The 16,972-nt window shown below is 43.9% G+C and overlaps 1 protein-coding gene across 3 annotated transcripts; it reads right to left on the bottom strand.

Annotated features, from left to right (window-relative positions):
- Window positions 1-2,270: 2,270 nt before the first annotated feature.
- On the bottom strand, window positions 2,271-13,209 carry LOC109871993 (chromodomain Y-like protein). 3 transcript variants are annotated; one of them, XM_020463051.2, is made up of 7 exons: window positions 12,946-13,209; window positions 7,437-8,256; window positions 6,510-6,775; window positions 5,959-6,131; window positions 5,362-5,572; window positions 3,217-3,360; window positions 2,271-2,687 (listed from the first exon to the last, which is right to left on the bottom strand). In XM_020463051.2, the coding sequence occupies exons 1-7, from the start codon at window positions 12,967-12,969 to the stop codon at window positions 2,529-2,531; spliced, it is 1,797 nt and encodes a 598-aa protein (XP_020318640.1). In that variant the 5' UTR covers window positions 12,970-13,209; the 3' UTR covers window positions 2,271-2,528. The 3 variants fall into 3 exon arrangements, with proteins under 3 accessions (XP_020318640.1, XP_031662912.1, XP_031662913.1); XM_031807052.1 differs by lacking the exon at window positions 12,946-13,209 and adding an exon at window positions 7,127-7,167 and having other exon boundaries at window positions 7,437-7,510; XM_031807053.1 differs by lacking the exons at window positions 7,437-8,256; window positions 12,946-13,209 and adding an exon at window positions 7,127-7,385.
- Window positions 13,210-16,972: the final 3,763 nt, after the last annotated feature.

Raw genomic sequence — 16,972 nt, 5'->3', positions numbered from 1 at the left:
TCTATTTTTCCCCCCGAAGGGCTTTGACTAATGTAAATAGAATGCCTCCACAGCATTTTAGAAGTATCCTTTGCTCAATGCAACAACCAAAAAACAAGGTGAGATATGCTGAAGCTGCAAAAGTCCTATATCCATGGTACTGAGTTGTGAGATTAAAGGCTATTCTCACTGATAATCGCTTCAGATCAGAACACACATTTTGACATTAGAAAATGGAGTAAAGAACAAGGCACTGCTTTTAGCTAGTACCCTAGCCTCGTCACAACTGAGCCTTGAACCGCGTACCCTAGCCTCGTCACAACTGAGCCTTGAACCGCGTACCCTAGCCTCGTCACAACAGCCTTGAACCGTGTACCCTAGCCTCGTCACAACAGCCCTGAACCGTGTACCCTAGCCTCGAACTGTGTACCCTAGCCTCGTCACAACTGAGCCTTGAACCGTGTACCCTAGCCTCGTCACAACAGCCTTGAACCGTGTACCCTAGCCTCGTCACAACAGCCTTGAACCGTGTACCCTAGCCTCGTCACAACAGCCTTGAACCGTGTACCCTAGCCTCGTCACAACAGCCCTGAACCGTGTACCCTAGCCTCGAACCGTGTACCCTAGCCTCATCACAACTGAGCCTTGAACAGTGTACCCTAGCCTCGTCACAACTGTATTCATTGTATCAGAATCTTGTAATTGTCTCTCCTTTGCGTGTATGTTTCATGGATGGAATAAATCAGGAGTTGCAGAATATTAAATTAAATTGTAATAAAGTCTTAACTTAAAAAATAATAATATCTGTTTACTATAGAAACTGTTTGGTGGAAAATCCAGTCCCTCAAGCCAAATAAAACAACAAAAAGATGACCTGGGTGAAATATCATCTACAGATGATATCAGTCAGACAAAAAGTAAAAATACAGTGTTAAAAATTAATCTGACATACTCTGTCCTGGATTCAATCAAAGGCGTGCTGTTCATAAGGCACTGCACTGTTGACAATGAGTCATTTAAAAGGCCGTTACCCTGACGTTCGAAGATGGCATTCATGGTGAACGCTACAGATGACGGCTCAAGCTTAAAATGACCTTTTAAAGTCAAGTGCAGTACACTTCTCGACAACGCACCTTTTAAATTTAATCAGTTCAGTTCAGTTCAAATAGCAATAGGTCCTGTTTTGAATGGAATGCTTGACAGGGGTCAATGTGGAGAATCCAATAAGCCTCCCATCCACTGGGCGGCGCTGTTTTCCCAAGAGTTCAGAGTTGCATCTTATTGCAGGCTCCACAATGGAAAGTCGCCTAGGTTTTTGTCAAAGTTTTCAATGTGAACTTTTGTTGTGTCATAAATTCTGATCCATGTTGATACAACATCCCATCCAAATCAATCCTGAGGTGAGTAGGACAAACACCCCACTATGCAAGAAACTGTGTATTCATCAATGTCTTCACCTCCTCCAATCCCTCCATCCCTTTCAATCTAGGCCACGTTTAGTTGAACCTGTAATGTGGAATGGTATTTCGGGCGGGCCAGGGCTATTGGGTAGAGCAGTGTTTCCCAACTCTGGTCCTCCAGTAGCCCCAACAGTGTTTCCTAACCCTGGTCCTCCAGTACCTTCAACAGCCCAACCCTGGTTCTCCAGTAGCCCCAACAGCCCAAACCCTGGTTTTCCAGTAGCCCCAACAGCCCAAACCCTGGTTCTCCAGTAGCCCCAAAAGCCCAACTCTGGTTCTCCAGTAGGCCCAACAGCCCAACCCTGGTCCTCCAGTAGCCCCAACAGCCCAACCCTGGTCCTCCAGTAGCCCCAACAGCCCAACCCTGGTCCTCCAGTAGCCCCAACAGCCCAACCCTGGTCCTCCAGTAGCCCCAACATTGTTGCCCAATCCTGGTCCTCCAGTACCCCCCAACATTGTTGCCCAATCCTGGTCATCCGGTACCCCCCAACATTGTTGCCCAACCCTGGTCCTCCAGTAGCCCCAACGTTGTTGCCCAACCCTGGTCCTCCAGTACCTTCAACAGTACAGTTTTGTTGTAGTCCTTGACAAACATACCTCATTCAACTCATTGAGGGCTTGATGATTTGTTTACAAGTCGAATCAAGTGTGCTTGTCTAGAGTTACAATAAAAATGTGTACTGTTGGGGGTACTGGAGGACCAGGGTTGGGCTGTTGGGGCTACTGGAGGACCAGGGTTGGGCTGTTGGGGCTACTGGAGGACCAGGGTTGGGCTGTTGGGGCTACTGGAGGACCAGGGTTGGGCTGTTGGGGCTACTGGAGGACCAGGGTTGAGCTGTTGGGGCTACTGGAGGACCAGGGTTGGGAAACACTGGGGTAAAAGGGTCAAAGGCCGGGGGTTATTGGGTAAAGGGTCAACATATGGTCACCAGGAAGATTTAAAGGTCCAGCATCAACGTCTCAATGGGCACACACACACACATAAAATTAATCACACAGATTGCAGATTGAACCGGTTGCACTCCCAGTGCTGTTTGTCTGGTTCCCCCACTGAATGGGGCTCGGGAACATGGGGGATACATGCTTTCCTTAAAACTCATCTATCTTCTTCTGCAGATATTGGAGGATGGAGTCCATCCCCTGCGAGGAGCCCCAAACTCTCTTCAGCGCCTCACACTCGCGTTCGTTGGCCTGCTCCAGGGCGGCCCGGTTTGCATTTCGGACCAGTGCTTTGGACTCCCGCAGGACCTACAGTGCAGCAGAGGCCCCCACCCCACCCGGCGGGAAAACAGGAAAGGAAAATGACTGATGGATATGGATGCATTGAAAGGTTATTGGCATAGACTCGCTTAACCATTCCTTGTGGGACATGAGGTCACTCTTATGTCAACAATGTCTGCACAGACGATTCATGAGAAATTTTGCAACATCCAGATAGTGACTTGATCTCAATTCAATGTATTCCTAAATGCATTATATTATATAATTTATTTTTAAAACACACTCTTGGTTCCACTTCGTGTTGGGAGACATTGAAAAGCTAACAATTCAAGTGGCCACTGTTGTGGCTAGGAGAGAGTGTATGTGTGTGTGTGTATGTATACATATATATGAGTGTCAGTGACGTGATGTTTATGGTTTTGATGAGACAAAAACGTGAACAAAAAGAGGAAGGACAACGAGGGCTGGGGAGGGGCCGTGGCCGTACTGTGACTGTGTAGAAATATATATATTTTTTAAATCTTCAAAAAAAATCAAATGAAAGAGGATGACTTACAACTGAATTACAAGAGACTAGCTCCCTAATGCGAACCATCACCTCCTGAGTGAAAGTCCCGGGCCACAGCACCTGGGAGACAAGCCCTTTAGCACAGGCCTCCTGGGCCGTCAGCTTCCTCCCACTCAGCAGCATCTCATTGGCCTGAGAGACGAGGGGAAAGGGGAGGGAGAGAGAGGGAAGTGGAGGGAGAAGAAAAGAGGGAGGGAGGTTAACGAGCCACTGAACACGACGATTGGCAAGAGTTTTTCTGTTACTCATTTGACAAACTAGATTTCAGTCTTGGAGGTGTGTTTCCTGACCGATTCAGTTTGGTTAATGATGATTGTCCCCTATGAGACACTGTAGGAAGCCTATTTCACTTCCTCAAAATCCACAGAATGAATCTAAGATAAAGAAATCTGTAATAAAAATGTTGACATTTTTTGCCGAGGATGTTTTAGTTAAGCAATTTTACATCTAGCTAAGGTGTTTGGTGCAGTATTTCTGAAGTAAAGAAATGTGCAACATATTGTCTTATGTAAACAAAGTCTGTGCTGACCTGTCTGTCTCACTGTCTATGCTATTGGATTAGAGAGCCAATCACCACAGCTGTTCTCCCCATGTTAAGTCAGGTGTACACTACACGATTTTCGCCACCATTTGGGCTGTTCCAGACAAGTTTGAGATCGGAGATAAAATTCCCCATGTCGTTGCCTACTCGGGGGCGTGCGGCCGTCACCGACGCTCAATTCATGTGAATCAGGGACGCAATCTGAGGTCTGATCCAGTCTTTGGGCATTCCTAGTATTTTGATACATGGTTTGAATTTATATTTATATATATATATATATATATATATATATATATATATATATATATATATATATATATATATATATATATATATATATATATATATATATATATATATATATATATATATATATATATATATAAAATTTAAAATCGGGACAAAATCTTCAATGCTCTTGTAGTGCGAGATGTGCATGGACAAGTTTTGAGAACAGTGATCAGCAGTAGCCAATGAGAGCTCGCCAGAGAAAAAGCCAGTAAGATGATGACATCACCCAGGATGTGTGGAGCAGGAGCCATGATTACTGCTGGTATGGATGTGTAGACTCTGGAGCAGGAGCCATGATTACTACTAGTATGGATGTGTAGACTCTGGAGCAGGAGCCATGATTAATACTAGTATGGATGTGTAGACTCTGGAGCAGGAGCCATGATTACTACTGGTATGGATGTGTAGACTCTGGAGCAGGAGCCATGATTAATACTAGTATGGATGTGTAGACTCTGGAGCAGGAGCCATGATTACTACTGGTATGGATGTGTAGACTCTGGAGCAGGAGCCATGATTACTACTGGTATGGATGTGTAGACTCTGGAGCAGGAGCCATGATTACTACTAGTATGGATGTGTAGACTCTGGAGCAGGAGCCATGATTACTACTAGTATGAGTCTGTACTTGCCTTTAACCAAAGCGTCAAATTGTTACAGCTCTGTATTTTCACAAGAAATGTTATTCAATTCAAAATGCTAGGCTAGATATTTCAACTCTGTAATGGCAAGCGTGAATGTCTGACTGAAAACGTTTACGAGACTGCTTTGGAGCCACAGATCGTTCTAGCTACATTAACAACCTAAATCACATCATTGTTTTCACGAGACAGCTTTGGTATGGAGAATCGTCACGACCAAGTGAGGAATCTTGTAGTCTGAGCCGGATCGTTTAGTGTGCACACCACTACGTTCGGGAAAGACAAAACAATACAAGATAGACGGTCGTTTAACGTGAGAGGCTCAGCGATGTTTAGGATTTTTGAAAGTGGTGTACTGTACCACCTGGCATTAGTGGAGGGAAAATGGACATCCTCAAATCAAAACCCAACCTTCATTTACCCGTTGTGAAGCACGGATACTTTGATTCAAACCCACGACCGCAGCAGTACAATGTGATCTAGAAACCGCTAGCCCACCCCCAAATCACTGACACAGATTAAACCTAGTCCTGGAGCAAAAAGCAGCTAAAAATGCTAAAAGTGCTACACTTAAAAACCAGTTCCCCAAACAATATCTGTATTGCTGTGCAAAACAACTCCCCCCTCTGAGAATGTGGAGGATTTTCAGCATCAACTCACCGAGGCCACGCCCATGATGCGAGGGAAGGTGACGGAGGCGCAGGCGTCGGGTGTCTGTCCGTAGGTGGTGTACGGCGTCTGGAACCAGGCTCTCTCGTTGGCCCAGACCACGTCACACAGCGGGAGGATGGAGGCTCCGAGGCCCACCGCCGGTCCGTTCACGGCTACGATGATAGGCTTCTTGAATTGGATGAAAGTGTTCACGAATGTCCTGACAGGATGAGAACAACAGACTGGGCCTCAATCACCATCTTCTGTGGCATTATTACAACGACTGACACTACAACACAGCATTCTACTCATCGTTATCACCAGTTTCAAAAATAACCGATGATATCTAGACAATCTGTCATTTGCACTGACCAGAGATGAAAAGACAGCCTAATGTTGAGCTTCCACCATTTTGTTGTCTTTAATCAGTGCAGATGAAGATAAGGGGGACAAGGAGGATGAGGACAGATTTTTGGACAATCGAGAAATGAGGAAGTTGAGTTATCCTGCCGACCTTTAAAAGAAAATATATATATATTTTTCTCCCTTTTTGAAAAATCATCCACATAAAAAAAAATAGAAACCGAGGTAAGCCTTCTGACCTACCTAATGGTCTCGGCCATCTTGATGCTCTCTTTCTTACGGTCGTCGGTGAGCCGCCTGATGAAGTAGATGAAGTCCAGGCCGAAGCAAAAGAAGCTGCCTACGGCGCTCAGTAGGACCAGCTTACTGTCGTCGGATGCCGCTGTGGCCATGGCACTCTGTATCTCCTTCATCACCTGAGGCAGCCAAGAGAAGGAGTGGAATTCAAAAATATTATCTATTTTTATGGGCCAGTTTCCCAGACACATGGGCCAGTTTCCCAGACACAGATGAAGCCTAATCTTGGACTAAGAAGCCCTTTCGATGGAAATACCTTTTTTAGTCTAAGGCTTAATCTCTGTGTCCAGGAAACCATCCCAATATATTTTTGAAGGACCAGTATTTGACTTTCTTTAAAGACATTTAGCTTACATTCATCAATTATATTTGACTACCAAATGTTTTGGAAATGTTGGCATAACAAAACTATAAAACTATAAAAAACTGTCACGTTGTAAAACAATTGTTTTGTCAGGGCAAAGACAGGCAGAAAGACAAGCAGGCGTATGACTCACGTTGGGGTTGAGTGAGTTGTTCTCCGAGGTCTTGGTGGAGAGCAGGATGTGGGTGAAGCCGTCCTGCTTCTTGACGACGAGGTCCCTGTAGCGATAGGCACTCTCCGTCTGCCGTACGCTGAACCGAAGGCGCTTGTCGAAGACCGAGCGCTGCTCTTCGAAGCGCCGTTTCCCCGCCACTCCGGAGACAGCGGTTACCCGCGCCACGGCACTCTGCAGGTTAGCCGTCCCATTGGCCGCCAGAGCCTCCATGAGTGTCGATGTACCTGGTGGTTAAAAAACCCCACATAAGATACAGGGGGATGGAAATGGGAAGCATATCTGCCTTTCTTAATATTGTCTGTTGTAATAATCAGCTAGATTAACTATCTGGAACAGGCGGAATAGTTTACTGCATGTCATGAGTAGGTCTCAGTGCTTTTCCGGGCTTCCCTTCTGTTCTACTCAACAGTAGATGAACAGTGCACCAAATTTGAGTTCATTGATAACGAATGAGTGAACACTGAGACGAAAGGGGAGAAACGGAATTGGACTGGAGTAAAGATTTGCATGGTAGTGTCCCCAATCACTCCCCTCGGGCATTGTGGTCTACATGGACCAGAATGAGAAGTCTGTACCTTCATAAGTCCTCCAACGCTACTTCCAGCAGCATCTGGTCCTCCAATGATAAAACAGGTACAATCAGAGGCAACACAACAATGGCTTCTGCCATTTACTGCTGCTCTAAAATACATTTGGACTTTTATTTCTTAACTGCATTGTTGGTTAAGGGCTTGTAAACTAAGCATTTCACTAAGGTCTACTACATCTGTTGTATTCGGCGCATTTGACATAACATTTGATTTGATGACTTTTGAACGTACAACTACAAGACCTGGGTTCAGTAAACAGCACAACAGTTATTGCAGTCTATTGAAAAAGCCTTACCTTTCCCATTGAGGGTACGTATGGATGTGGGTGTTACGGGGACTGGCTGAGGGATCAATGGGATTTGGCTTTGAGTCCTGGGTCGAGTCCCCATGCGTGCCCTTTCTTCCCCGGGCCCCAGCAGCAACCCCAGGGGCTTTTCCAACAGGGCCACCTCTGGGGGCACAGAGTCCTGCTCCTGACCCCCCTGTTCCAGACTGTGGGCCGCCTCGCTGGGCGACTCTTCAGAGTCCACCCAGCTGCTCATGGGGCTTTTGGGAACCAGGATTTTGATCCCGGACCTGGCCAGGTCCATACTCCGACGCGCCGTGCCCACTGGAGAAGCAGCGGGTCCACCTGTGAAGCTTGGACTAGAAATGGCACAGGGAGTGCAATCACTGTACTTTTGGCCCAAGATAAGCTGCTGTGTGTCCGTTTTGGAATTTGCCAGGCTAGAGTCAAGTGGTGGCAACTGTGGTTGCTGCGGCCGTTTGGAGACGGACGTAGCTGCTGTGGTGGGCGAAGAGGTGGGTTTCACTAGAGCGTGGCCTCCTGCTCCACTATTGCCGCAGAGTGGCTGAGGCCTGCAGATCTGTTTGCGGGCGTTGTTGCTCGAACTGTGGCTGTGGGCTGTGCTGGGAGAGCTTTGAGTGGAGCGCAGTAAACTGCCATCTCTCGGTCTTTCGCCGTGTGACTGATTAAAATGGTGAATGAACTCCATGCAGGCGGAGAGGTGCGACTCGGGCTCCCAGGTGTCCCCCTCGTATCCGTACCCCCTCCAGCGGACCAGGTACTCCATCTTTCCCTTCTTGTTCTTCCGTTTGTCCACAATTTTCTCAACCTGTGACAGAATTAAACAAAATAGTTGGCAGTGACTAGTCACTAAGTCACGATCAATGAGACTGAAACGTCTAGGCTATATAGCCCACACTGGGCAAATGTTTCTTCGGTATAATGGCGTTAGCAACAATTTATATGTGCATTCCGCTACCTACTAAAAAGGAAAGAAATGCGGGGCTATTTAAAAATATTTAAAAAATCCATACAAACTATCAATAACGAAATGTTAAGCTAAAATCAGCCTGCTTTTCTGTTTTTAAAATCAGGTCCCTACACAGGCTCAGAATCCTGCGATGGTGGAACATTTCCTGGCGACAGTAGTCAATGTAGTGCTTCTGCCGTAACTCTTGGCAGATGGCCGTAGCTGCTGTGGTGGGCAAAAAAAATAAAAAATCCAAATGCAGATATAATGGATGTCCAGCTTCTTGGACTTCTTGTGCAGTACAATTACTAACTGCTATAAAAATGTCACAAGATCCACCTTCTTCACAATAAGCGTATCCAGATCACTTGATTGACGTAGAACATTTTGCAACTGGTTGAGATGCATCCACTGCCATATCTTATTCAGCACGGTGGCTTTTTCCCCCTTCAACTCTCTTCACCCACCTCCACTATAGGTGAGTTGCTGTACAATCGTGATCCTTGACACCTCAACTCTTATCACCCTAACAGGGCACTCGGGGTATTCGGAAAATAAGATCCCTACCACAGTTGCAACATTTTTACATTCACAGACTCTCCAAAACATATTCCTTCCGTCTGCAAACACTTGACACAAACTTTTTACACTTCTTGCGTTGCATCGGGTTTTGCACGAACGCTCTTACGGCGTATCTTATATATCCCAAACATTACATAAGGTGGTAAATACTCAACATCAATACAGATTAATTTTTCTCCTTTTTCCTATTCTCTATACAGAATATTTTTGGGGGATTATCAAAATGTCCAAACGGGACACCAGAGAACAACTTTTACCGGTGCCTTGTGTCGAAAATAAAAGCTGTCCACTTCATGTGCCGATCATTTCACGAGCCACAATACACGCTCCTTTAACTCTTTAGATACACAGGATACCAACATCATACCACTCCTGGTTCACACTGGGCTACATGTGTGACATCAGAGATGTATTCAGTAAAACACTGGGTTCATTAAAAAGGCAGTTACTCTACCCAACAGGCAAGTAGTGTGACTACTGAATAGATGACTTCATGGCTGATTGGGCCTGTTTATTGCATTAGCCTACTTTTTGATATTCCTCCTATCATGTGTGTGTGTAATCTTTATTTAACTAGGCAATTGCAACAGCTTATTATATATATATATATATATATATATATATTACATACATACATATACACACACACTACCGTTCAAAAGTTTGGGGTCACTTAGAAATGTCCTTGTTTTCCATGAAAACATACATGAAATGAGTTACAAAATGAATAGGAAATAGTCAAGACATCGACAAGGTTATAAATAATGATTTAATTGAAATAATTGTGTCCTTCAAACTTTGCTTTCGTCAAATAATCCTCCATTTGCAGCAATTACCGCCCTTTGGTATTCTAGTTGTCAATTTGTTGAGGTAATCTGAAGAGATTTCACCCTATGCTTCCTCCCACAAGTTGGATTGGCTTGATGGGCACTTCTTACGTACCATACGGTCAATCTGCTCCCACAACAACTCAATAGGGTTGAGATAAGGTGACTGTGCTGGCCACTCCATTATAGACAGAATACCAGCTGACTGCCATTTTACTAAATAGTTATTGTATAGTTTGGAGCTGTGCTTTGGGTCATTGTCCTATTGTAGGAGGAAATTGGCTCCAATTAACATCTGTCCACAGGGTATGGCATGGCGTTGCAAAAGGGAGTGACAGCCTTCCTTCTTCATGGTCCATTTTACCCTGTACAAATCTCCCACTTTACCATCGCCAAAGCACCCCCAGATCATCACATTGCCTTCACCATGCTTGACAGATGGCGTCAAGCACTCCTCCAGCATCTTCATTTTTTCTGCGTCTCACGAATGTTCTTCTTTGTGATCCGAACACCTCAAACTTAGATGCGTCTGTCCTTAACACTTCTTCCTCTGCCCAGTGTGTGTACTTTTGCACATCTTAAGCTTTTTATTGGCCAGTCTGAGATATGGCTTTTTCTTTGCAACTCTGCCTAGAAGGCCAGCATCCCAGAATCACCTCTTCACGGTTGACATTGAGACTGGTGTATTGCGGGTACTATTTAATGAAGCTGCCAGTTGAGGACTTGTGAGGCGTCTGTTTCTCAAACTAGACACTAATGTACTTGACATCTTGCTCAGTTGTGCACCGGGTTCTCCCACTCCTCTTTCTATTCTGGTTAGAACCAGTTCGCGCGGAGATCTTCAGTTTCTTGGCAATTTCTCACATGGTATAGCCTTAATTTCTCAGAACAAGAATAGACTGATAAGTTTTGTTTCTGGCTATTTTGAGCCTGTAATCGAACCCACAAATGCTGATGCTCCAGATACTCAACTAGTCTAAAGAAGGCCAGATTTATTGCTTCTTTAAATCCAACAGTTTTCAGCTGTGCTAACATCATTGCAAAAGGGTTTTCTAATGATCAATTAGCATTTTAAAATTATAAACTTGGATTAGCTAACACAACCAGCCTTTGGAACACAGGTGTGATGGTTGCTGATAATGGGTCTTTGTACTCCTATGTAGATATTCCATTAAAAATCAGCTACAATAGTTATTTACAACATTAACAATGTCTACACTGTATTTCTGATCAATTTGATGTTATTTTAATAGACAAAATGTTTTGCTTTTCTTTCAAAAACAAGGACATTTTTAAGTGACCCCAAACTTTTGAACAGTAGTGTGTATATATACACACAGTACCGTCAAAAGCTTGGACACCTACTCATTCCAGGGATTCTTTATTTTTAAAAAACTATTTTCTACATTGTAGAATAATAGTGAAGACAAACTGTGGAATCATGTAGTAACCAAAAAAAGCATTTAACAAATCAAAATATATCTGAGATTCTTCAAAGTAGCCACCATTTGCCTTGACAGCTTGCACACTCTTGGCATTCTCTCAACCAGCTTCCAACAGTCTTGAAGGATTTCCCACATATGCTGAGCACTTGACACGGCGGTCAAAATCTAGAATTTGGACTCATCACACCAAAGGACAGATTTCCACCAGTCTAATGTCCATTGCTCGTGTTTATTGGCCCAAGCAAGTCTCTTCTTCTTATTAGTGTCCTTTAGTAGTGGTTTCTTAGTGGCAATTCAAACACAAAGGCCTGTTACTTGAACTCTGAAGCATTTTAATGGCCTGCAATTTCTGAGGCTGGTAACACTAATGAACGTATCCTCTGCAGCAGAGATAACCCTGGATCTTCCTTTCCTGTGGCGGTCCTCATGAGAGCCAGTTTCATCATAGCGCTTGATGGTTTTTGCGTCTGCACTTGAAGAAACAGAAGTTCTTGAAATTTTCCGTATCGACTGATGTCTTAAAGTAATGATGGACTGTCGTTTCTCTTTGCTTATTTGAACTGTTCTTGCCATAATATGGACTTGGTCTATCTTCTGTATACCACCCCTACCTTTTCACAACAACTGATTGGCTCAAACGCATTAAGGAAAGAAATTCCACAAATTAAATTAACAAGGCACACCTGTTAATTGAAATGCATTCCAGGTGACTACCTCATGAAGCTGTTTGAGAGAATACCAAGAGTGTGCAAATCTGTCATCAAGGCAAAGGGTGGCTACTTTGAAGAATCTCAAATATAGAATATATTTGTTTTAACACTTTTTTGGTTACTACATGATTCCATATGTGTTGTTTAATAATGTTGATGTCTTCACTATTATTATACAATGTAGAAAATAGTAAAAATAAAAACCCTTGAGTAGGTGTCAACTTTTGATGGTACTAATATGTATATCAGATTTCTGTAGCTATGTGTCAGCCTATGTTAACGGTCTTGCTGTTTCTAATGTGAGAGCTCTGTGGGTAAGATTTCCAATGTAGGCAATTTAACTACCAGTATATGGCAAACCTGAACGTGATTAAGACAATGAGCATGTTGAGTTTGAAACTAACTTTACGCCATTATATCACACGGTCTAGATAAAGGATAGGGGTAGACTTGGCAACCTATAATAATTAGCCTACTAACTACAGATGGAAAGCATTCACAGATTTGCATAGAATAGTATGTCTGAAAGAATACGCCTAAAAATGTTGGATTGGCATGTAAAAACAAAAAACCTGGCCACAATTGTATGTGAATCATTATTAGGAGTAAGTTACACCTGGAGAAGTGATGCACAATCTGTGTGCAACTTGTAACAGAGTGGAAAGTACAAAAAGCTCACTAGTTAACTAACTTAAAACTGGCCAAGAAGACAACAGACCCCGTGACTATCGCTGCCCGCATCTAATCACAATAACAACAACATATCTAGCTAATCACACAGCAGCTCCTCATGCTAATAAAATATGGACTTCGACCTACAGTACTACTCTAAGTAGGCAACGAGTCCTGGGCTGACATTTTATATAAAGCTAATGTTAAGTGGCTTTCAAGGCAAGTAGCTTGCTAGCTAAATACACAAACCAACAAAAAACAAAACATTTCAGATAACGCTAGCTAGCAGTCGATAGTAGCTAGCTAACTCACCTCATAAAGCTCTTCCGAGGCCATTATGAGCAATTTATCTCGCCGTTTGGCTATCAAAACGTATTTTTGGTTTGAAGGCACCTTCTTCTCCTCAAGATGTAATGAAGCCCAATTTAGTTGTCTTTGGACTACGCCCAATCCTCGTAACGTTATAGCTATCTTGGTCCTCGGTGTGCTGTGCTGTCCAGCCCAGCATGTGAACTTTTTTGTCTGGGGTTCTGTGTCCCCGAACTAGTTGTTTTTTGCGCTCTCACAGCTGCGCATATTTTGCGCATAAGGATGCGGTTTTTTTGGGAACCTAGACAGACTGATACATAGACAGACTGCTGGTTGCTCACTGATGCACAATATATCTACATTTTTTTTCTTCTCTCGCTTCGGTGTATATATGGGAGTCAATGTTCAATACATTAGCCTTACTAATCGACTGTTTGATATTGCCCTTTGCAATTGTTGGGGGATCACACATGACATCCTTTCCTTTCTTGCTTTTTCATATGCTCTGCACTGTATCAGTGATGTCTTTGACTGTATAGACTTATGCATTAAAGCCATTTTCATTACTTGACTTAAACCTTTCATGTTATAGTTACACAGGCCTATATACATTACATTATTACATTACACGTATACATCTTACATATAGCCTTTGTGACCTGAAATCCTTCATACAAAAGGCACATGCAGTGGGGCAATTGCCACCAATTGTGCAAGTTCTCCAACTTAAAAAGATGAGAGAGGCCTGTCATTTTCATCATAGGTACACTTCAACTATGACAGACAAAATGAGAAGAAAAAAATCCAGAAAATCACATTGTGGGATTTTTAATGAATTTATTTGCAAATTATGGTGGAAAATAAGTATTTGGTCACCTACAAACAAGCAAGATTTCTGGCTCTCACAGACCTGTAACTTCTTCTTTAAGAGGCTCCTCTGTCCTCCACTCGTTACCTGTATCAATGGCACCTGTTTGAACTTGTTATCAGTGAAAAAGACACCTGTCCACAACCTCAAACTGTCACACTCCAAACTCCACTATGGCCAAGACCAAAGAGCTGTCAAAGGACACCAGAAACAAAATTGTAGACCTGCACCAGGCTGGGAAGACTGAATCTGCAATAGGTAAGCAGCTTGGTTTGAAGAAATCAACTGTGGGAGCAATTATTAGGAAATGGAAGACATACAAGACCACTGATAATCTCCCTCGATCTGGGGCTCCATGCAAGATCTCACTCCGTGGGGTCAAAATGATCACAAGAACGGTGAGCAAAAATCCCAGAACCACACGGGGGGACCTAGTGAATGACCTGCAGAGAGCTGGGACAAAAGTAACAAAGCCTACCATCAGTAACACACTATGCCGCCAGGGACTCAAATCCTGCAGTGCCAGACGTGTCCCCCTGCTTAAGCCAGTACATGTCCAGGCCCGTCTGAAGTTTGCTAGAGAGCATTTGGATGATCCAGAAGAAGATTGGGAGAATGTCATATGGTCAGATGAAACCAAAATATAACTTTTTGGTAAAAACTCAACTCGTCGTGTTTGGAGGACAAAGAATGCTGAGTTGCATCCAAAGAACACCATACCTACTGTGAAGCATGGGGGTGGAAACATCATGCTTTGGGGCTGTTTTTCTGCAAAGAGACCAGGACGACTGATCCGTGTAAAGGAAAGAATGAATGGGGCCATGTATTTTGAGATTTTGAGTGAAAACCTCCTTCCATCAGCAAGGGCATTGAAGATGAAACATGGCTGGGTCTTTCAGCATGACAATGATCCCAAACACACCGCCCGGGACAACGAAGGAGTGGCTTTGTAAGAAGCATTTCAAGGTCCTGGAGTGGCCTAGCCAGTCCCCAGATCTCAACCCCATAGAAAATCTTTGGAGGGAGTTGAAAGTCCGTGTTGCCCAGCAACAGCCCCAAAACATCACTGCTCTAGAGGAGATCTGCATGGAGGAATGGGCCAAAATACCGGCAACAGTGTGTGAAAACCTTGTGAAGACTTACAAAAAACGTTTGACCTCTGTCATTGCCAACAAAGGGTAAAAACAAAGTATTGAGATAAACTTTTGTTATTGACCAAATACTTATTTTCCACCATAATTTGCAAATAAATTCATTCAAAATCCTACAATGTGATTTTCTGGATTTTTTTTCTCATTTTCTCTGTCATAGATGAAGTGTACCTATGATGAAAATTACAGGCCTCTCTCATCTTTTTAAGTGGGAGAACTTGCACAATTGGTGGCTGACTAAATACTTTTTGGCCCCACTGTATCGCCGCCTGGTAAGGCAACTGCACCTCCCTCAACCGCAAGGCTCTCCAGAGGGTAGTGCGGTCTGCAAAACGCATCACCGGGGGGCAAACTACCAGCACTCAAGGACATCTACAGCACCCGATGTCACAGGAAGGCCAAAAAGATCGTCAAGGACAACAACCACCCGAGCCACTGCCTGTTCTCCCCGCTATCATCCAGAAGGCGAGGTCAGTGCAGGTGCTTCAAAGCTGGGACAGAGAGACTGAAAAGCAGCTTCAATCTCAAGGCCATCAGACTGGTAAACAGCCATCACTAACATAGAGAGGCTGCTGTCAACATACAGACTCAAATCACTGGCCACTTTAATAAATTGACTTAATAAAGGTATCACTAGTCACCTTAAATAACGCCACTTTAAGAATGTTTACATATCCTACATTACTCATCTCATATGCATATACTGTTCTATACCATCTACTACATCTTGGCTAGTGGTGTGGGGCTGTGCTTTGGCAAAGTGGGTGGGGTTATATCCTTCCTGTTTGGCCCTGTCCGGGGGTGTCCTCGGATGGGGCCACAGTGTCTCCTGACCCCTCCTGTCTCAGCCTCCAGTATTTATGCTGCAGTAGTTTATGTGTCGGGGGGCTGGGGTCAGTTTGTTATATCTGGAGTACTTCTCCTGTCCTATTCGGTGTCCTGTGTGAATCTAAGTGTGCGTTCTCTAATTCTCTCCTTCTCTCTTTCTTTCTCTCTCTCGGAGGACCTGAGCCCTAGGACCATGCCCCAGGACTACCTGACATGATGACTCATTGCTGTCCCCAGTCCACCTGGCCATGCTGCTGTTCCAGTTTCAACTGACCTGAGCCCTAGGACCATGCCCCAGGACTACCTGACATGATGACTCCTTGCTGTCCCCAGTCTACCTGGCCATGCTGCTGCTCCAGTTTCAACTTCCACCTGACTGTGCTGCTGCTCTAGTTTCAACTGTTCTGCCTTATTATTATTCGACCATGCTGGTCATTTATGAACATTGAACATCTTGACCATGTTCTGTTATAATCTCCACCCGGCACAGCCAGAAGAGGACTGGCCACCCCACATAGCCTGGTTCCTCTCTAGGTTTCTTCCTAGGTATTGGCCTTTCTAGGGAGTTTTTCCTAGCCACCGTGCTTCTCCACCTGCATTGCTTGCTGTTTGGGGTTTTAGGCTGGGTTTCTGTACAGCACTTTGAGATATCAGCTGATGTACGAAGGGCTATATAAATAAATTTGATTTGATTTGATTTGATTTGGCTATGCCTATCATTAGTCACTTTAAATAACGGCACTTTAATAATGTTTACATCTCATATGTGTATACTGCTCTATACCATCTACTGCCACTTGCCTATGCTGCACGGTCATCACTCATCCATATATTTATATGAACATATTCCTATTAATCCCTTTACATTTGTGTGTATTTGTGTGAATAAGGTAGTTGTTGTGAATTTGTTAGATTACTTATTAGATATTACTGCATTGTCAGAACTAGAAGCGCAAGCATTTCGCTACACTCGCATTAGCATCTGCTAACCATGTGTATGTGACCAATAACATTTTATTTTATGATTTGGTGCTGAACGCTCAGCTGTAGTCAATGAACAGCATTTTCACATTGGTGTTCCTCTTGTCCGGGTGAGAGAGGGCAGTGTGGAGTGCAATAGAGATTGCGTCATCTGTGGATCTGTTGGGGTGGTGTGCAAATTGGAGTGGATCCAGGGTGTCTG

Source organism: Oncorhynchus kisutch, linkage group LG27 (assembly GCF_002021735.2).
Source record: "Oncorhynchus kisutch isolate 150728-3 linkage group LG27, Okis_V2, whole genome shotgun sequence".
NCBI lineage: Eukaryota > Metazoa > Chordata > Actinopteri > Salmoniformes > Salmonidae > Oncorhynchus > Oncorhynchus kisutch.
This window is presented reverse-complemented; position numbering and strand designations above follow the sequence as displayed.